Source organism: Pristiophorus japonicus, chromosome 16, assembly GCF_044704955.1.
Source record: "Pristiophorus japonicus isolate sPriJap1 chromosome 16, sPriJap1.hap1, whole genome shotgun sequence".
Classification (NCBI taxonomy): Eukaryota; Metazoa; Chordata; class Chondrichthyes; family Pristiophoridae; genus Pristiophorus; species Pristiophorus japonicus.
The window spans coordinates 131,281,386-131,302,796 of NC_091992.1; the positions used below are offsets into that span (position 1 = coordinate 131,281,386).

At 50.0% G+C, this 21,411-nt stretch overlaps 1 protein-coding gene across 5 annotated transcripts in view; it reads right to left on the reverse strand.

Moving 5' to 3' along the window:
• LOC139226835 (protein kinase C alpha type) overlaps positions 1-21,411 on the reverse strand; it is a 542,945-nt gene that overhangs the window by 292,522 nt on the left and 229,012 nt on the right. For all 5 annotated transcript variants that reach the window (XM_070857892.1, XM_070857891.1, XM_070857893.1 and 2 more), the window contains exon 4: positions 5,911-6,022. In XM_070857892.1, the coding sequence (XP_070713993.1) occupies positions 5,911-6,022 (112 nt within the window). The remainder of the gene's footprint in view (positions 1-5,910; positions 6,023-21,411) is intronic.

Genomic DNA, 21,411 nt, shown 5'->3' on the forward strand with positions numbered 1-21,411 from the left:
TACTGAGAAGGGAGTGTGAGATACTGAGAGGGGAGTGTGTGTGAGATACTGAGAGTGGAGTGTGAGATACTGAGAGGGGTGTGTGTGATACTGAGGAGGGGTGTGATACTGAGAGGGGTGTGTGTGATACTGAGAGGGGTGTGTGTGATACTGAGAGGGGTGTATGTGATACTGAGAGGGGCGTGTGTGATACTGAGAGGGGTGTGTGTGATACTGAGAGGGGTGTGTGATACTGAGAGGGGTGTGTGATACTGAGAGGGGTGTGTGATACCGCGAGGGGTGTGTGATACCGCGAGGGGTGTGTGATACCGCGAGGGGTGTGTGATACTGCGAGGGGTGTGTGATACTGCGAGGGGTGTGTGAAAATGAGTGGGATGTGTGTGTGTGATACTGAGAGGGGAGAGGGGAGTGTGTGATACTGAGAGGGGAGTGTGAGATACTGAGAGGGGAGTGTGAGATACTGAGAGGGGAGTGTGAGATACTGAGAGGGGAGTGTGAGATACTGAGGGGAGTGTGAGATACTGAGAGGGGAGTGTGTGTGAGATCCTGAGAGGGGAGTGTGAGATACTGAGAGGGGAGTGTGTGATACTGAGAGGGGATTGTGTGATACTGAGAGGGGAGTGTGTGATACTGAGAGGGGAGTGTGAGATACTGAGAGGGGAGTGTGTGATACTGAGAGGGGAGTGTGAGATACTGAGAGGGGAGTGTGTGATACTGAGAGCGGAGTGTGTGTGAGATCCTGAGAGGGGAGTGTGAGATACTGAGAGGGGAGTGTGTGATACTGAGAGGGGAGTGTGTGATACTGAGAGGGGAGTGTGTGTGAGATCCTGAGAGGGGAGTGTGAGATACTGAGAAGGGAGTGTGAGATACTGAGAGGGGAGTGTGAGATACTGAGGGGAGTGTGAGATACTGAGAGGGGAGTGTGTGATACTGAGAGGGGAGTGTGTGATACTGAGAGGGGACTGTGAGATCCTGAGAGGGGACTGTGAGATACTGAGAGGGGACTGTGAGATACTGAGAGGGGTGTGTGTGATACTGAGAGGGGAGTGTGAGATACTGAGAGGGGAGTGTGTGTGAGATACTGAGAGGGGAGTGTGTGTGAGATATTGAGAGGGGAGTGTGTGTGAGATACTGAGAGGGGAGTGTGAGATACTGAGAGGCGTGTGTGAGATACTGAGAGGGCAGTGTGTGTGAGATACTGAGAGGGGAGTGTGTGTGTGATACTGAGAGGGGTGTGTGAGATACTGAGAGTGGTGTGTGAGATACTGAGGGGGGGGTGAGATATGGAGAGGGGGGTGTGAGATACTGAGAGGAGGGGGTGTGTGATACTGAGAGGAATGTGTGTGTGATACTGAGAGGAGTGTGTGTGTGATACTGACAGGAGTGTGTGTGTGATACTGAGAGGGGTGTGTGAGATACTGAGAGTGGAGTGTGTGTGAGATACGGAGATGTGTGTGTGTCTGTGATACTGAGAGAGGTGCGTGTGATACTGAGAGGGGTGTGTGTGATACTGAGAGGGGTGTGTGAGATACTGAGAGGGGAGTGTGTGTGTGATACTGAGAGGGGAGTGTGTGTGTGATACTGAGAGGTGAGTGTGAGATACTGAGAGGTGAGTGTGAGATTCTGAGAGGGGTGTGTGTGTGATACTGAGAGAGGTGTGTGTGATACTGAGAGGGGTGTGTGTGATACTGAGAGGGGAGTGTGTGTGTGATACTGAGAGGGGAGTGTGTGTGAGATACTGAGAGGGGAGTGTGTGTGCGATACTGAGAGGGGAGTGTGAGATACTGAGAGGCGTGTGTGAGATACTGAGAGGGCAGTGTATGTGAGATACTGAGAGAGGAGTGTGTGTGTGATACTGAGAGGAGTGTGTGTGTGTGATACTGAGAGGAGTGTGTGTGTGATACTGAGAGGGGAGTGTGTGTGAGATACTGAGAGGGGAGTGTGTGTGTGTGTGTGTGTTCCTGAGAGGTGTGTGTGAGATACTGAGAGGGGTGTGTGAGATACTGAGAGGGATGTGTGAGATACTGAGAGGGGGTGGTGAGATACTGAGAGGGGGGGGGGGTGAGATACTGAGAGGGGGGGGTGAGATATGGAGAGGGGGGGGTGAGATATGGAGAGGGGGGGGGGTGTGATACTGAGAGGAGTGTGTGTGTGATACTGAGAGGAGTGTGTGTGATACTGACAGGAGTGTGTGTGATACTGACAGGAGTGTGTGTGATACTGACAGGAGTGTGTGTGTCTGATACTGAGAGGGGAGTGTGTGTGAGATACTGAGAGAGGTGTGTGAGATACTGAGAGGGGGGGTGAGATACTGAGAGTGGTGTGTGAGATACTGAGAGGGGGGGATGAGATATGGAGAGGGGGGTGTGAGATACTGAGAGGAGGGGGTGTGTGATACTGAGAGGAATGTGTGTGTGATACTGAGAGGAGTGTGTGTGTGTGTGATACTGAGAGGGGAGTGTGTGTGAGATACTGAGAGGGGTGTGTGTGTGTGTGTGTGTGTTCCTGAGAGGTGTATGTGAGATACTGAGAGGGGTGTGTGAGATACTGAGAGGGATGTGTGAGATACTGAGAGGGATGTGTGAGATACTGAGAGGGGGGGGGTGAGATACTGAGAGGGGGGGGGTGAGATACTGAGAGGGGGGGGTGAGATATGGAGAGGGGGGGTGAGATATGGAGAGGGGGGGTGTGTGATACTGAGAGGAGTGTGTGTGTGATACTGAGAGGAGTGTGTGTGTGATACTGAGAGGAGTGTGTTTGATACTGACAGGAGTGTGTGTGTGTGATACTGACAGGAGTGTGTGTGTGATACTGAGAGGGGAGTGTGTGTGATACTGAGAGGGGAGTGTGAGATACTGAGAGGGCTGTGTGATACTGAGAGGAGTGTGTAATACTGAGAAAGGTGTGTGTGATACTGAGAGTGGTGTGAGATACTGAGAGGGGAGTGTGAGATACTGAGAGGGCAGTGTGTGTGAGATACTGAGAGGGGAGTGTGTGTGTGATACTGAGAGGGGTGTGTGAGATACTGAGAGGGGTGTGTGAGATCCTGAGAGGGGTGTGTGAGATCCTGAGAGGGGTGTGTGAGATCCTGAGAGGGGTGTGTGTGTGATCCTGAGAGGGGAGTGTGTGTGAGATACTGAGAGTGGAGTGTGAGATACTGAGAGGGGTGTGTGTGATACTGAGTGGGGTGTGTGTGATACTGAGAGGGGTGTGTGTGATTCTGAGAGGGGTGTGCGTGATACTCAGAGGGGTGTGTGTGATACTCAGAGGGTTGTGTGTGATACTGAGAGGGGTGTGTGTGATACTGAGAGGGGTGTGTGTGATCCTGAGAGGGGTGTGTGTGATACTGAGAGGGGTGTGTGTGATACTGAGAGGGGTGTGTGTGATACTGAGAGGGGTGTGTGTGATACTGAGATGGGAGTGTGTGATACTGAGAGGGGAGTGTGTGATACTGAGAGGGGTGTGTGTGATACTGAGAGGGGTGTGTGTGATACTGAGAGGGGTGTGTGTGATACTGAGAGGGGTGTGTGTGATACTGAGAGGGGTGTGTGTGATACTGAGAGGGGTGTGTGAGTTACTGAGAGGGGTGTGTGTGATACTGAGAGGGATGTGTGTGATACCGAGAGGGAAGTGTGAGATACTGAGAGGGGAGTGTGTGATACTGAGAGGGGAGTGTGTGATACTGAGAGGGGAGTGTGAGATACTGAGAGGGGTGTGTGTGATATTGAAAGGGGAGTGTGTGATACTGAGAGGGGAGTGTGTGATACTGAGAGGGGAGTGTGTGATACTGAGAGGGGACTGTGAGATACTGAGAGGGGACTGTGAGATACTGAGAGGGGACTGTGAGATACTGAGGGGGGGGTGAGATATGGAGAGGGGGGTGTGAGATACTGAGAGGGGAGTGTGTGTGAGATATTGAGAGGGGAGTGTGTGTGAGATACTGAGAGGGGAGTGTGAGATACTGAGAGGCGTGTGTGAGATACTGAGAGGGCAGTGTGTGTGAGATACTGAGAGGGGAGTGTGTGTGTGATACTGAGAGGGGTGTGTGAGATACTGAGAGTGGTGTGTGAGATACTGAGGGGGGGGTGAGATATGGAGAGGGGGGTGTGAGATACTGAGAGGAGGGGGTGTGTGATACTGAGAGGAATGTGTGTGTGATACTGAGAGGAGTGTGTGATACTGACAGGAGTGTGTGTGTGATACTGAGAGGGGTGTGTGAGATACTGAGAGTGGAGTGTGTGTGAGATACGGAGATGTGTGTGTGTCTGTGATACTGAGAGAGGTGCGTGTGATACTGAGAGGGGTGTGTGTGATACTGAGAGGGGTGTGTGAGATACTGAGAGGGGAGTGTGTGTGTGATACTGAGAGGGGAGTGTGTGATACTGAGAGGGGTGTGTGTGATACTGAGAGGGGTGTGTGTGATACTGAGAGGGGTGTGTGTGATACTGAGAGGGGTGTGTGTGATACTGAGAGGGGTGTGTGTGATACTGAGAGGGGTGTGTGTGATACTGAGATGGGAGTGTGAGATACTGAGAGGGGTGTGTGTGATCCTGAGAGGGGTGTGTGTGATACTGAGAGGGGTGTGTGTGATACTGAGAGGGGTGTGTGTGATACTGAGATGGGAGTGTGTGATACTGAGAGGGGAGTGTGTGATACTGAGAGGGGTGTGTGTGATACTGAGAGGGGTGTGTGTGATCCTGAGAGGGGTGTGTGTGATACTGAGAGGGGTGTGTGTGATACTGAGAGGGGTGTGTGTGATACTGAGAGGGGTGTGTGTGATACTGAGAGGGGTGTGTGTGATACTGAGAGGGGTGTGTGTGATACTGAGAGGGGTGTGTGTGATACTGATATGGGAGTGTGTGATACTGAGAGGGGAGTGTGTGATACTGAGAGGGGTGTGTGTGATACTGAGAGGGGTGTGTGTGATACTGAGAGGGGTGTGTGAGTTACTGAGAGGGGTGTGTGTGATACTGAGAGGGATGTGTGTGATACCGAGAGGGGAGTGTGAGATACTGAGAGGGGAGTGTGTGATACTGAGAGGGGAGTGTGTGATACTGAGAGGGGAGTGTGTGATACTGAGAGGGGAGTGTGAGATACTGAGAGGGGTGTGTGTGATATTGAAAGGGGAGTGTGTGATACTGAGAGGGGAGTGTGTGATACTGAGAGGGGAGTGTGTGATACTGAGAGGGGAGCGTGTGATACTGAGAGGGGAGTGTGCGATACTGAGAGGGGTGTGTGTGATACTGAGAGGGGAGTGTGAGTTACTGAGAGGGGTGTGTGAGATACTGAGAGGGGAGTGTGCGATCTCTGTACTTCACGAGGACAGTTGGAAATTGGTGAAAGCTCACGGGTAGTGAGTGATGAAAATATGTACGAGTGTGAACCAGTCCAGATATCTGAATCACGAGGACTACATTTCTTTCTATCATAAAACAACACTTTTCATCACATCCATCATCAAATAACAATTGTATTCATTTTGAGTAAACTGTATGGTGATGAATGAAATTAGTGTCCTGTGACTTGAATAATTATACACACCGACCAGTACAACAGTACATTGTCCTTCAAAACTTGGCGTATCTTTGGAATTGATTGTGAGCTGTGCTGGAGTCAGGGACCAACGGTCCCAGGTTTGTGACAGAGGGAGGGAGCTGAATTAACAGAATCGCTCAGGAACGGCTCGATAGGGAAGTATTGATGGGGTGAGATGGAGAAGGGTGGGAGGAGGCTGGTGTGGAGTATAAGCACAGCACGGACCTGTTGGGCCGAATGGCCTGTTTCTGTGCTGTACGTTCTGTGTAATAGTGTTGCTTTCATTGAGATTTTTCCAAAGTGCCCCCCATTAATCAACCTTCGCATGACACCACTTTCTTCTCGAGGAGTTATGTAAATACTGAGGAAACTCACTGTCACATTTCATCCCTTGGTGAATGAGGCCATATAACAGTGAGCCACAGTGATCACAGAACGTCGGGCTGCCATAAGTGTGGATTTTAAATTTGTGTTTGCTCCTCGGGTCCTTGAAATAGAAGAAGAAAAAAAAAACAGGTTTAATTCTTCATTTAAAAAAAACAGATCTTCAGTTTTCCTCAATGATCCTGGTCACATTTCCAGTTTCTATACGGTGACCTCACGCCCCCGCTCTCTGCGAGCACAGACAGTCTGCAAGGAGACTGCAATCCCATCTCTGCATCGGATGCTGCAAACCCAAGCTACAACGTTACTGCAGCGAGGGAAGCAGTACTCTGCCCTCTCATCAGCCATTCCAACAACTTCAGCTCCAGTTCAGGACTTTGCAATTGATCTCTCAGTGACCCCCTCCACGTTCAGAGGGACTTTGTAGCTGGGATCGGACCAATTCCTCCAACACCTTACAGCAACAGCATCGAACCGACATATTCACATCAAAATCACATTGATTTGGCTGAACGTCCAAAAGGAAATCAGAACATTAACCAGAATTCGGCAAACCCAGAGATGCCGTCACAGGGCTGTTGTAAACGAGAATGAGGGATGCACTGGGTAGCAAACTCCTCGCTCTCAACGTAACTCTCAAACATAAATTGAGTAAAAATCACTACAGGAGAAAAAAAGATACAAAAATAGACAGTTCTGGTAAATCCAGACCTATTCAGTCCAGGTCAGGTCAGGTCAGTCCAGGTCGAGTCGGGTTTGGTCGGGTCGGTCCGGGTCCAGGTCAGGTCGGTCCGGGTCTGGTTTGGTCGGTCCAGGTCTGGTTTGATCGGTCCGGGTCAGGTCGGGTCAGTCTGGGTCGGGTCGGGTCAGTCCGGGTCAGGTCGGGTCAGGTCGGGTCAGGTCGGGTCGGTCCGGGTCTGGTTTGGTCGGTCCAGGTCTGGTTTGGTCGGTCCGGGTCTGGTTTGGTCGGTCCAGGTCTGGTTTGATCGGTCCGGGTCAGGTCGGGTCAGTCTGGGTCGGGTCGGGTCAGTGCGGGTCAGGTCGGGTCGGGTCGGGTCAGGTCGGGTCAGGTCGGGTCAGTCTGGGTCGGGTCGGGTTAAATCGGTCCGGGTCGGGTCGGGTCTGAAAGAGAAAGATCAGTCAACATTTGACGCCCATCTTAATCCTTCAGACGGAGATGGACCTGTTTGTTGTGCATTTCCAGCATTTTGTGTTTTTAATTCAAATTTCCAGTATTCAACATTTCTGAGACAAACACATCCAAAAACAGATCCATCTTAAAAGTAAATGACACTGGTGACGAGGTAATAAGAAATTCTGCAGCAACTAAATGCTGAACTTTCGGAATAAATAGCTCCAGGAATGATGAGATCTGCATTATAAATACCCATCTGTCCCAGGCTACAACAAACTGTCACCTCCTTCCCATAATTACAAAGCAAGAAACCTTTCAAAATGCAAAATAGCTGGATTTAGATTTAGAATTTGATTTGGACCGTTAACTAGACTAAAAGTCAAATTCACACATATCCCCACTTCCCATCACACAACAGGGGCACTGGTTGCAGTGAGATTACTTAACACGGTAGGCTCAATCTCTGAGACCCGCACTCCCAAAGAGACTGCTGCCCACAGATCCTTGTCCCTACCACTCCATGGTATACCATGTTGGTGCTTTGACCCAGTGTATCACTAAAAAGCTGCCATGGCTTAGTGGGTATCGCTCTTGCCTCAGGGTCAGAGTGTCATGGGTCAAGCCCCACTCCAGAGACTTCAGCATAAAATCTCAACTGACACTAGCTGTGCAGTACTGAGGGAGTGCTGCACTGTTGGCGGTGCCGTCTTTCAGGTGAGATGTTAAACCGAGGCCCCGTCTTTGTTTACATTTGAATATAAAAGATCCTAGAACACGAATTGAAGAGCAGGGGAGTTGTCCTATCCCTCAACTAATCCCATTTAAACAGTTCCACTGTCTGTGGGACCTTGCTGTGCACAAATTAGTTGCAACGTTTCCCTAAATTACAATAGTGGCCACACTTCCAGAAGTACTTCATTGGCTGTAAAGCGCTTTGGGATGTCTCGATGTTGTGAAGGTGCTATATAAATGCAAAGTCTTTCTTCTTTCTTTCTAATATCCGGGGGACAACTTAACTGGGAGAGTACAGAGCGTGGTGACGGAACAGGAGTGCAAAGCCCTCCAGCTCAATACCCAAATCCACACCAACAATCAGCTGGGGAAAGACTGTACACTGGGTCTGACTGTAGTTTCACACTTGCTGTGTTGTACACTGGCTGTGACTAACCTCACACTCGCTGTGTTGTACACTGGGTCTGACTGTAGTTTCACACTCGCTGTGTTGTCCGCTGGGTCTGACTGTAGTTTCACACTCGGTGTGTTGTCCGCTGGGTCTGACTGTAGTTTCACACTCGGTGTGTTGTACACTGGGTCTGACTGTAGTTTCACACTCGGTGTGTTGTACGCTGGGTCTGACTGTAGTTTCACACTCGGTGTGATGTACGCTGGGTCTGACTGTAGTTTCACACTCGGTGTGTTGTACGCTGGGTCTGACTGTAGTTTCACACTCGGTGTGATGTACACTGGGTCTGACTGTAGTTTCACACTCGGTGTGTTGTACGCTGGGTCTGACTGTAGTTTTGCAGTCTGTGTGTTGTGCACCATCTAATGAGGGTGAAGTATGAGACTAACTACCCCTGTGACACTGCACCCCAGCTAGAGTCAACGCCTCGAGAGAAAATTGAAAGGAGAAAATCACAGACCCAGGACAATGCAATCCTGAGGCATATTGAGGAGGTGAGATTTTAACACTAGTTAATGACCATTCATCAACACATCCAATCGGACGTTGATTTCTCCAGTTACTGTTATACTCCCCTGACACAAACAAAGTCTCATTTATGCAGCACATTTGTCCATATTCTGATCATGAAGCTGTATCGCTCAGTGAGTAGGTCCTTTGGGTTTTTAGTGTCTACGTGTCCCCCTCTCCGCCCCCCACACCCCCACACCCCGGTTGCCGTGGGAACAACCTACTATTGATGCTAAAAACCCTGAGCTGTCACTGTGATAATTCCCTCATTATTCTGCTGGTGCCACGATAAATTAAATGAAAATGTTAATATAGCAACACCACCTAAATTCCATCTCTTCCACCTGAACCAGCGAATTCAAAAGATTTTCAAAAGCCTTTGGAACAGGGGCCAAAGTGCTTTAATGCAATGCCTGGCTTCGTTTTCCCCATCGCAGCTAGAATTCCATTATTTTCTTTATATCAAGATGAAAGCCTAACAATCAAGGTTACGATCCACGCAGTGAAGAGCGTCTCAGCAGTTCCCTCACGTTTGGCGCCCTGTTCCAGCCTTTAACGATCCCCCGCGGTCCCCACTGTGTGACCATTCAATGTCTCGGGGCCCTGCGAGAGAGCACGCACACCCATCACTCGATGCTGGTCGCCTACAACAACAACTTGTATTTATATAGCACCTTTAGCAAAGTGAAACGTCCCAAGGCGCTTCATAGGAGTATTATGCGCTAGAAATTTGACACCAAGCCACATAAGTGGAAATTAGGGCAAGTGACCAAAAGCTTGGTCAAAGAGGTAGGTTTTAAGGAGCATCTTGAAGGAGGAAGGAGGAGAGGTTTAGGCAGGGAGTTCCAGAGCTTGGGGCCAAGGCAACTGAAGGCCACTAATGGTTGAGCGATTATAATCAGGGATGCTCAGAAGGGCAGAATTCGAGGAGTGCAGACATCTTGGGGGGGGGGGTTTTGTGGGGCTGGAGGAGATTATAGAGATGGAGAGGTGTGAGGCCATGGAGTGATTTGAAAAGAAGAACCTACCATTCCATAGGCGGGTACCACATCAGGTCAGCAACCTCCTGACCCCAGCCCCATGGTCCAAGGGGAAGCACGCGGCAGAAGGAAGCTTCTTCTCTCCTGAGGGTGGGATTCAGGGGGGGGTCGTCATTTCCCAGGATTTTCTCGTACATCGGCTGGCTGGGGAGCAGCAGTTCAAGCAGTAGAATCTGCTCGCCCGGACTCTCAAACCCATTGACCTCAGGATGGTGCCATTGACGATCATCGGAACGGGAGGATGCCATTCAGCCCCTCGAGCCTGAGCCGCCGTTCAATGAGATTGTAGCCGATCTGCACAAACTCCATTTCCCCACTTTTGCTCCATATCCCTCGATACCCTAATCATAGTACAACACAGAAGGAGGCCATTCTGTACCGGCTCTTTCGAAGAACAATCCAGTCAGTCCCACTCCCCGCTCTTTCCCCATATCCCGGCAATTTTTTCTCCGAGTATTTATCCAATTCCCTTTTGAAGGCAACTATTGAATCTGTTTCCCCCACCCTATCAGGCAGCACGTTCCAGATCCTAATCACTCGCCGAGTAAAAATGTTTCCCCTCATGTCACCTCTGGTTCCTCACCCGAGAAAAATCTATTGACCTCAGTTTTGGAAATGTAAAGAGACGCCCCGTGTCCACACCCTTCTGAGAGAGCAGGTTCCACAGTTTCACTCCCCGTCATGTGAAAAATTCCTTCCTGATTTCACTCCTCAATGGCCTGGCTCAAATTTTAAAATGTTCTTGATTTTCAAAGCCAGGTTCTCAGCATGCCTGTGGAGGCCAGTGAGAGCAACTTGCATTTATACAGTTTACTTCAGACATACGGCACAGAAACAGCCCATTTGGCCCAACCAGTCCATGCTCCACTCGAGCCTCTCCTCACCTTTCACGTAGCAAAACGTCCCAATACGTTTGAGAGTTTTGGGGGGGGGGGGGGGGTTTCAGGCCCGAGCAGAAATAGGAGGTGGTCCAGGGAAGGTGAGCAAAAGGCCATGTCAAAGAAACAGGTTTTAAGGCGGATTTGGAAGGTGTGGCGAAATGAAGGGGGTTTGAGGAGCGGAGTTCCAGGGTGTAGGGCAAGCTGGCCGAAAGATCTGCCACTGATGGTGGACGAGAGGAGGGAGAGAGGGACACGGCTGACCAGCAATGCGGGTTATTGCAAGGCAAGCAGTCAGCAGGCGTGCAGAACTGTGAACCGTGCACAATCCCATCGCCCTGTTGACATTAACCGTGGCAACAGCAAGTGCGCTGAGTTCCTGCCTCACACAGGCTGCCAGCCCTCCATTGACCTGACCCATCAATGGTGCTACTGTTAGCACCAAAATTGGTATAAGCTGAATGGGGACACGTTGCCAAGATAACACCTCATTCTTTCCCACAGTTGCACACCAAGAGCCCAGCAATGAAGGCAAAGAGGGATACGGTGACATCATCCTGACATTGGTGTTACCAAATTATGCCCAAACGATTCCTAGCACCGAGACGATAAACCCGCGGGGTCACGGGCGACACACTGGGTGGAGGGCAGAAATGATAAATAACAACTTGCATTTATATAGCGCCTTTAACATAGTAAAACATCCCAAGGCGTTTCACAGGAGCGCTCTCAGATTAAAGACTGACACAGACGCAAAAGAGGGGACATCAGATGGCCAGGTGAACAAAAGTTTGGTCAAAGAGGTATGCTTTAAAAAGCGTCTTAAAAGGAGGAAAGGTGAAAAGGTTTATGGTGTGGGGAAACACACACAGGTGCGTCACATGCACACGCAGACACATGCATGCACACGCAGACACGTGCATGCATACACATGCTATACAGTGCAATTGCCAACCATAGTAAAATGGTCAGTTTACCGCAATGGCGGGGGAGGAGGGAGTGGTGGGAAGAGGGAGACTGACAGGAACATTTTGTTACGCCAATTCCATTTTAATCATCAAAACAACTGTCAGCATAAGTAAAGAGCATCCTCTCTCATTCAACACTATTACATATTCTTAAATAGTAATGATAGGAACAGGAGATTAAAAACATCTCGATCTTGGTCTTGAAAATTTCCACTGAACCACCAGGAGAGAGTTCCAGAATCCCACTATCCTCTGTGTGAAAACATGATTCTTTATTTCACTCTTAAATGACCTGGCTCTAATTTTACGTTTGTTTCCGGTTGTTCTAGAATAGTTTCTCTGTAGCTACTCTATCGAATCCTTTATCTGTTTATCGACCTCGATTAGATCTCCCCTCAACTCAAGGCTTAATGTATGCACCAGTGAGTATGCTCACAAGTTTGAAGATCTGTTGAGTTGGGAGTGCCTTAGCCAATCACGTGATGTACACAAGACTCAATAAAACCCCAGCCAGTTGGGTTCGGGGGATCCACGATGGGGCAGGTGTTTGTGAGCCTAGTGGATGAACCGGTAATGTGTCATGTGATTGTTAAACCTTTGCTAATAAACCAACTAGTTCTTAATAGCAATGTGTTGCTATGAATTCATAAGCAAAGAACCCTTGAAACAAATACATTACACGAGGGATGCAACTCACCCCCCCCCCCCCCAACCCCGACACCTCCCAGGAAGCTCTCCTCGTGTCCCCTTCCAGACAGCTCCCTCCACCAGGAGATCCCTCTATGACTTCCCCCACCTGCCCACCCCCACCCTACCCCCGACTCTGCAGAGCTCTTGGTCATCTTCTGCTGTCCTGTCCCCTCCTCCCCATGAACAGTCCTCGCTCATTCTCAACTATCCTGTTTCTCCTCCCTCCCCATAGTGTTCTGGCTCATTCTCTCCATTCCCCCTCACTTGGTGTAAAATCCTCAGTCAATCTCACCTTGCTGTTCCCCATCTTCATGTCTCAGTCATTCACAAAAACATAGGAAATAGGAGCAGGTGTAGTCTGAAATATACTCAACGATTGAGCATCCACATCCCTCGGGGGCAGAGAATTCCAAAGATTCACCACCCTCTGAGTGAAGAGATTTCTCATCTCAGTCCTAGATGGCCGACCCCTTATTCTGTGCCCTCTGGTTCGAGACTCTCCAGCCAGGGGAACCAGCCTCACAGCACCCGTCAAGCCCTGTAAGAATTTTATACGTTTCAATGAGATCACCCCTCATTCTTCTAAACTCTCTGGTATATAGGCTTAGTCTACTCAATCTCTCCTCACAGGACAATCCCTCCCCCGCACCCCCAACCCATGGGCAGGTATATCCTGTCTTAGCTAAGGAGACCAAAATTGAGCACAATATTCCAGGTGTGGTCTCACCAAGATCCTGTATAATTGCAGCAAGACTTCCTTAATCCAATTCTTTGTCATAAAGGCCAACATACCATTTGCTTTCCGAGTTGCTTGCTGTACCTGCAAGTTAACTTTCAGTGATTTGTGTACAAGGACACCCAGGTCCCTCTGAACACCAACATTCCCCAATCACTCACCATTTAAAGACATTCAGCAGTTCTATTTTACCTGCCATAGTAGATAACTTCACATTTCTCCATGTTATATTCCATCTGCCAGGATCTTGCCCACTCACTTAGCCAGTCTATATCCCCTTGAAGCCTCTCTGCATGCTTCTCACAACTTAAATTCCCACCGAGCTTTGTATCATCAGCAAATTTGGATATATTACATTTGGTCCCCGCATCCAAATCATTGATGTAGATTGTAAATAGCCGAGGCCCAAGCACCAATCCTTGAGGTACCTCACTACTTACAGCCAACCCGAAAATTACCTGTGTTAAGTCCTGACTCGAATGTACTGACTTATACAAGACACATGCTGAAGTCAAGGTCACTCAGGACCTGCACCTTTAATTCCAGCTCTCCAGTGCTGCACTTGCCCGAGACCTCCCTTTCTGTACCTCGGTGGGACAGGTATGGAGTGTCTCCTGCAAGTGCACCCCTGGTGGTAAGGTATGCTTATTGTTACAGGTCATATCCAGTTACATTCATGTATAGCATGGTAAGATACACTTCTATACAGTAATGTGAGATACACAACAACCTGTTTATTCCTACTGTCTGTTTTCTGTCCATTAACCAATCCTCAATCCATGCTAGTATATTACCATCAATCCCGAGTCCTAACTTTGTTGAATAACCTCTTGTGTGGTACCTTATTGAATGCCTTCTGAAAATCCAAATACACCACATCCACTGGTTCCTCCTTACCTACTCTGCTGGTTACCCTGCAGGACATTCTCTCCTGTCCCTCCCACTGTGACTGTGTCGTGCTCCATTGAGTAGAGATAGAGAGACCTGGTGACATTCCTGCATTTCAGGAGGAGCTGACATTAATGCTCCACCACTGCTATCAAAAGCAAGAAAGGGTAAGAAGCTTTACAACGCGATCCCGCAGAATGTCAGCAATACCGAGACAGAACATAAATCTCCTGTGACTGGACCCACACAACTCCCCTGTCACTGGGCTGATTTGCAATGCAACAGAACAAAAACGTACTTCTGCCAAATCACTTCAGTGCCGTACGATCCGTGCCTGCTGCTCCCCTTAAATTGTTCAAGGAGCCTGCACAGGCACGACGGAACAAATGGCCTCCTTCTGTGCAGCATCATTCTGTGATTCACATTCCCCAACTCCTTGTTCTATTAAAAATGCATTCAAAAAATAATGAGAACCTGTACATGTTTGAGTTTCAAAAAGTGAATCGGACACGTGGAAGTCTCTTGACCCTCAAGCTGGTGAGAGAGGTAACTGGTGGGGCTCCTCAACGCTTCTGTTTCTGGGATCGTATTTTAATGTCATCATCATAGGCAGTCCCTCGAAACGAGGATGACTTGCTTCCACGCCAAAAAAGGATGAGTGCACAGGTGTTTCAATGTAGGACCTAATATTCCAGATCCTGAACTACATCCTGAAGGGTGGAAGATGCCTCTGTGAATTTTTTTAACGTGGGGTGGCCGTTGCACACCAGCCACCACACGGGCTTGACAGAGCTAGGTCTTGGTCCAGTGGCAAGGATTACCCAAGATGACTGGAGACCTGCTCTGCTGCACACATATCGCAGTGTGGGCTGGCCCGTGCTGCCCCTGGGCCCCTAACCCCGAACTCACGCCTCTCCTGGGCCCAATCACGTCCCTCCACAGTCTCTCACCGCTCCTGCTGTATCTGCCCACGCTCCAATCACCGACTTGGACCTTGATGACGTCACTCTTCGCTGCCGTCGCCCTCCTGCACCAGCTCGCGCTGCTCCCGGGGCCTCCACGCTGCTCCGGGGCTCCCAGGCTGCTCCCGGAGCTCCCAGGCTGCTCCCGGGGCTCCCAGGCTGCTCCCGGGGCCTCCACGCTGCTCCCGAGGCTCCCAGGCTGCTCCCGGGGCCTCCACGCTGCTCCCGGGGCCTCCACGCTGCTCCCGGGGCCTCCACGCTGCTCCCGGGGCCTCCACGCTGCTCCCGAGGCTCCCAGGCTGCTCCCGGGGCCTCCACGCTGCTCCCGGGGCCTCCACGCTGCTCCCGGGGCCTCCACGCTGCTCCCGGGGCCTCCACGCTGCTCCCGGGGCCTCCACGCTGCTCCCGGGGCTCCCAGGCTGCTCCCGGGGCCCCCAGGCTGCTCCCGGGGCCCCCAGGCTGCTCCCGGGGCCCCCAGGCTGCTCCCGGGGCCCCCAGGCTGCTCCCGGGGCCTCCACGCTGCTCCCGGGGCCTCCACGCTGCTCCCGGGGCCTCCACGCTGCTCCCGGGGCCTCCACGCTGCTCCCGGGGCCTCCACGCTGCTCCCGGGGCCTCCATGCTCCCAGGCTGCTCCCGGGGCCTCCACGCTCCCAGGCTGCTCCCGGGGCCTCCACGCTCCCAGGCTGCTCCCGGGGCTCCCAGGCAGCTGCACCTCTGCTCCTTTATGGCCCAGACCTGCCGCTGGTGTTCTCGTGCAGGTCTGGGCCTCCACGCTCACTCTCAATCGCTGGGAAAATGTAAATTAGAACATAAGAATTAGGAGTAGGCCATTCGGCCCCTCGAGCCTACTCCAGAATTCAATATGATCATGGCTCATCTTCGACCTTGACTCCATTTGCCTGCACTATCCCCATACAAGAACATAAGAAATAGGAACAGGAGTAGGCCATACAGCCCTTCGAGCCTGCTCCACCATTCACTATATTAAGTATATTAAATATATTAAGAGTACGAGGGGAACGAAAGAAAGGGTAGGGCCTCTTTGAGACCATGAGGGTAATCTTTCTGTAGATGCGGAAGATGTCGGGAGGATTCTTAATGAATACTTTGCATTTGTTTTTACAAAGGAAAGGGGTAATGCAGATGCTGCTATCGAGGAGGAGTGTGATATTCTGGATGAAATAAATATAGTGAGAGAGGAAGTATTAAGGGGTTTAGCAGCTTTGAAAGTAGGTAAGTCCCCAGGCCCAGATCAAATGCATCCCAGGCTGTTGAGCAAAGTAAAAGAGGAAATAGCAGAGGCCTTGACCATCATTTTCCAGTTCTCTTTGGATCTGGACATGGTGCCAGAGGACTGCAGGACTGCTAATGTAGTACCCTTGTTTAAGAAGGGAGAAAGGGATAGGCCGAGTAATTACAGGCCTGTCAGCCTCTCAGTGGTGGGAAAATTATTGGAAAAAATCCTGAAAGACAGGATAAATCTACATTTGGAAAAGCAAGGATTAATTAGGGACAGTCAGCACAGATTTGTTAAGGGAAGATCATGTTTGACTAACCCGATTGAATTTTTTGAGGAGGTAACCAAGAGGGTTGATGAGGGTAGTGCGTATGTTGTAGTATATATGGACTTTAGCAAGGCTTTTGATAAGGTCCCACATGGTAGACTGGTCATGAAGGTTAAAGCCCATGGGAGCCAGGGCAAAGTGGCAAGTTGGATCCAAAATTGGTTTGGAGGTAGGAAAGAAAGGGTAATGGTTGATGGATATTTTTGTCATTGGAAGGATGTTTTCAGTGGGGTTCCGCAGGGCTCAGTACTGGGACCCTTGCTTTTTGTGGCATATATCAACGATTTAGACTTGAATATAGGGAGTATGATTAAGAAGTTTGCAGACGACACTAAAATTGGCTGTGTGGTTGATAATGAAGAGGAAAGTCATGGGCTGCAGGAGGATATCAATCTACTGGTCAGGTGGGCAGAGCAGTGGCAAATGGAATTTAATTCAGAGAAGTGTGAGGTGATGCACTTTGGGAGGGTTAATAAGGAAAGGGTATACACATTAAGCGGTAGGCCACTTAATAGTGTCGATGAACAAAGGGACCTTGGAGTGCTTGTCCACAGATCCCTGAAAGTAGCAGGCCAGATGGATAAGGTGGTTAAGAAGGCATACGGAACGCTTGCCTTTATTGGCCGAGGCACAGAATATAAAGCAGGGAGGTTATGCTTAAATTGTATAATACTTTGGTTAGGCCACAGCTGGAGTAATGCGTGCAGTTCTGGTTGCGGTATTATAGGAAGGACGTGATTGCACTAGAGAGGGTGCAGAGGAGATTTACTAGGGTGCTGCCTGGAATGGAGAATCTTAGTTATGAGGACAGATTGGATAGGCTGGGTTTGTTCTCATTGGAACAGAGGAGGTTGAGAGGAGACCTCATTGAGGTGTACAAAATATTGAGGGGCCTGGACATAGTGGATAGTAAGGGCCTATTTCCATTGGTGGAGGGGTCTATTACGAGGGGCAAAGTTTTAAGGTGGTTGGTGGAAGGATTTGAGGGGGGGCTTCTTTATGCAGAGGATTGTGGGGATCTGGAACTCGCTGCCTGGAAGAGTGGTGGATGCAGAAACCCTCACCACTTTTAAGAGATGGTTGGATGGGCACTTAAAGTGCCATAACCTGGTAATTGGGATTAGACTGGGTGACCTTTTGTTGGACGGAACAGGTATAATGGTAAGTACTGTAGGGAATAGAATACGGCCAGGGTGATCTCCTGCATTAGTTTCGATCGCCTGGATGGGTCGGAGAGGAATTTTCCCAGATTTTTTTCTCCCTAAATTGGCCTGGGTTTTTATCTGGTTTTTGCCTCTCCCAGGGGATCACATGGCTCCGGTTGGGGTGGAGTGTAGAATGTTTTAGTATAAGGGATGTCACAGTTGTGTGAGGCGGACTGGTTGGGCTGGGTGCTCTTTGCCTTTCCGTCATTGTTCATAGGTTTATATGTAACCTTTAGGGCTGCTGACCGAGGGCCGTGCGGCTCTTTGTCGGCCGGCGCGGACACAATGGGCCGGAATGGCCTCCTTCTTGTAAGTCTCTAATACGATCATGGATAATCTGATCATGGACTCAGTTCCACCTCCCCACCCGCTCCCCATAACCCCTTATTCCCTTATCGTTTAAGAAACTGTCTATTTCTGCCTTAAATTTATTCAATGTCCCAGCTTCCACAGCTCTCTGAGGCAGCGAAGTCCATAGATTAACAACCCTCAGAGAAGAAATTTCTCCTCATTTCAATTTTAAATGAGCAGCCTCTTATTCTAACGTCATAACGTCTAGACTCCCCCATCAGTGGAAACATCCTCTCTGTATCCACCTTGTCAAGCCCCCTCATAATCTTACACGTTTCGATATCCAATGATTAGAGGCCCAACCTACTCAACCTTTCCTCATCAGTCAACCCCCTCATCCCCGGAATCAACCTAGTGAACCTTCTCTGAACTGCCTCCAATGCAAGTATATCCTTTCATAAATATGGAAAACAAAACTGCACACAGTATTCCAGGTGTGGCCTCACCAATACCCTGTATAACTGTAGCAAGACTTCCCTGCTTTTATACTCCATCCCCTTTGCAATAAAGGCCAAGATTCCATTGGCCTTTCTGGTCACTTGCTGTACCTGCATACTATCCTTTTGTGTTTCATGCACAAGTACCCCCAGGTCCCGCTGTACTGCGGCACTTTGTAATCTTTCTCCATTTAAATAATAACTTGCTCTTTGATTTTCTTCTGCCAAAGTACTTACCTCGTACTTTCCAACATTATACACCATCTGCCAAATTTTTGCCCACTCACTTAGCCTGTCTATGTCTATCCCTTGATTCCCTTATTATCCAAAAATCTAGCGATCTCAGCCTTGAATATACCCTCAGACTGAGCATCCACAGCCCCCTGGGGTAGAGAATTCCAGAGATTCACCACACTCTGAGTGAATAAGTTTCTCGTCATCTCAGTCCTAAATGGCCAACCCCTTATTCAGAGACTGTGCCCCCTGGTTCTAGACTCCCCCCCCCCCCCCCCTCCAGACAGGGGAAACATCCTCCCTGCATCCACCCTGTCAAGTCCTGTAAGAATTTTGTATATTTCAATGAGATCACCTCTCATTCTTCTAAACTCTAGCGAATATAGGCCTCGTCTACTCAATCTCTCCTCATCGGACAATACCCCCATCCCAGGAATCAGTCTGGTGAACCTTTGTTGCACTCCCTCTAGCAAGTATATCCTTCCTTTAGTAAGAAAACCAAAACTGTACACAATATTCCAGGTGCGATATAATTGCAGTGAAACATCTTTACTCTTACACTCAAATCCTCTTGTAGTAAAGGCCAACATACCATTTGCTTTCTTAATTGCGTGCTGTACCTGCGTGTTAACTTTCAGTGATTCCTGTACATAGACACCCAGGTCTCTCTAGAGAGGGGGGTGCGTCGCTGAATCAGTGGGTGAGCAGCGCTCCTTCTCTGGGAGCCAGGAAGCATTAATTAAAGCGGTTGCAATGCTCTCACCATGCTGGTGCTTCAGCAACGGAAAAATACACAGCGCATAATTCAAGGGCTAACAGGGGGGAAATACATTTCCCGACAAATACAGATTCTAAACCTGCATCATGTTCACCACGACAGCGAGTACTGTATTACAAAGGCTTTTGACACTGTCAACCGCGTTCTCCTCCGTTTCGGATGCCCCCAAATGTTCGTCAACATCCTCGGCCTGCTCCACGACGACATGCAGGCCGTGATCCTTACCAAGGATCGATTACAGACCCAATCCACGTCCGAACCGGGGTCAAACAGGGCTGCGTCATCGCCCCAACCCTCTTCTCAATCTTCCTCGCCGCCATGTTCCACCTCACAGTCAACAAGCTCCCCGCTGGAGTGGAACTAAACTACAGAACCAGCGGGAATCTGTTCAACCTGCGCCATCTCCAGGCCAGGCCCAAGACCACCCCAACCTCCGTCATCGAGCTACAGTACACGGCCTGAGCACATTCAGATACTGAACTCCAGGACGTAGTCGACGTATTTACTGAGGCATAGGAAAGCGTGGGCCTTACGCTAAACATCCGTAAGACAAAGGTCCTCCACCAGCCTGTCTCACCACACAGCACTGTCCCCCAGTCACCAAGATCCACGGCGCGGCCCTCGACAACGTGGACCGTTTCCCATATCTCGGGAGCCTTTTGTCAACAAAAGCAGACGTTGATGAGATTCAACACCGCCTCCAGTACGGCAGCGCAGCCTTCGGCCACCTGAGGAAAAGAGTGTTCGAAGACCAGGCCCTCAAATCTACGACCAAGCTCATGGTCTTACAGGCGGTCCCTCGAACAAGGATGACTTGCTTCCACAAGAGATCGCAGATGTTTCAACGAAGGACCCGATGTTCCCGTCCTGAACTCCAATTGAAGGGTGGAAGATGCCATTGCGTGGATTTTTTTAACGTGTGGTGGCCGTTGCACACCAGCCACCACACGGGCTTGACAGAGCTAGGCCTTTATCCAGTGGCAAGGGTTAACCAGGATGACTGGAGACCTGCTCTGCTGCACGGACCTAGAGCACACACATATCGCAGTGTGGGCTGCCCGCGCTGCCCCGGGCCTCGGCTCTCTGGGACCCGTCTACAGGGCTGTAGTAATACCCGCCCTCCTGTATGGTTCAGAGACAGGGACCATGTACAGTAGATACCTCAAGTCACTGGAGAAATACCACCAACGATGCCTCTGCAAGATCCTACAAATCCCCTGGGAGGACAGATGAACCAACATTAGCGTCCTCAACCAGGCCAACATCCCCAGCATTGAAGCACTGACCACATTCGATCAGCTCCGCTGGGCAGACCACATTGTCCACATGCCAGACACGAGACTCCCAAAGCAAGTGCTCTACTCGGAACTCCTCCACGGCAAATGAGCCAAAGGTGGACAAAGGAAATGTTACAAGGACACCCTCAAAGCCTCCCTGATAAAGTGTAACATCCCCACTGACACCTGGGAGTCCCTGGCCAAAGATCGCCCTAAGTGGAGGAAGTGCATCCGGGAGGGTGCTGAGCACCTCGAGTCTCAACGCCGAGAGCATGCAGAAACCAAGCGCAGGCAGCGGAAGGAGCGTGTGGCAAACCAGTCCCACCCACCCCTTGCCCCACCTGTGACAGAGTCTGTGGCTCTCGTATCGGACTGTTCAGCCACCTAAGGACTCATTCTAAGAGTGGAAGCAAATCTTCCTCGATTCCGAGGGACTGCCTGTGATGATGACTGAAACACCACATTGCTGGAAAATGACTGGAACAGATCAAGAATTAGAATCAGTTCAGTGTTGGCTTTTCTTCTCCCCTGAGCCTTCAACAGCAACAACTTGTATTTATATAGCGCATTTAACATCGTAAAAGTATCCCAAGGCGATTCACAGGGGCATAATCAGACAACAAATTGACCCCGAGCCACATAGGGAGATATTAGG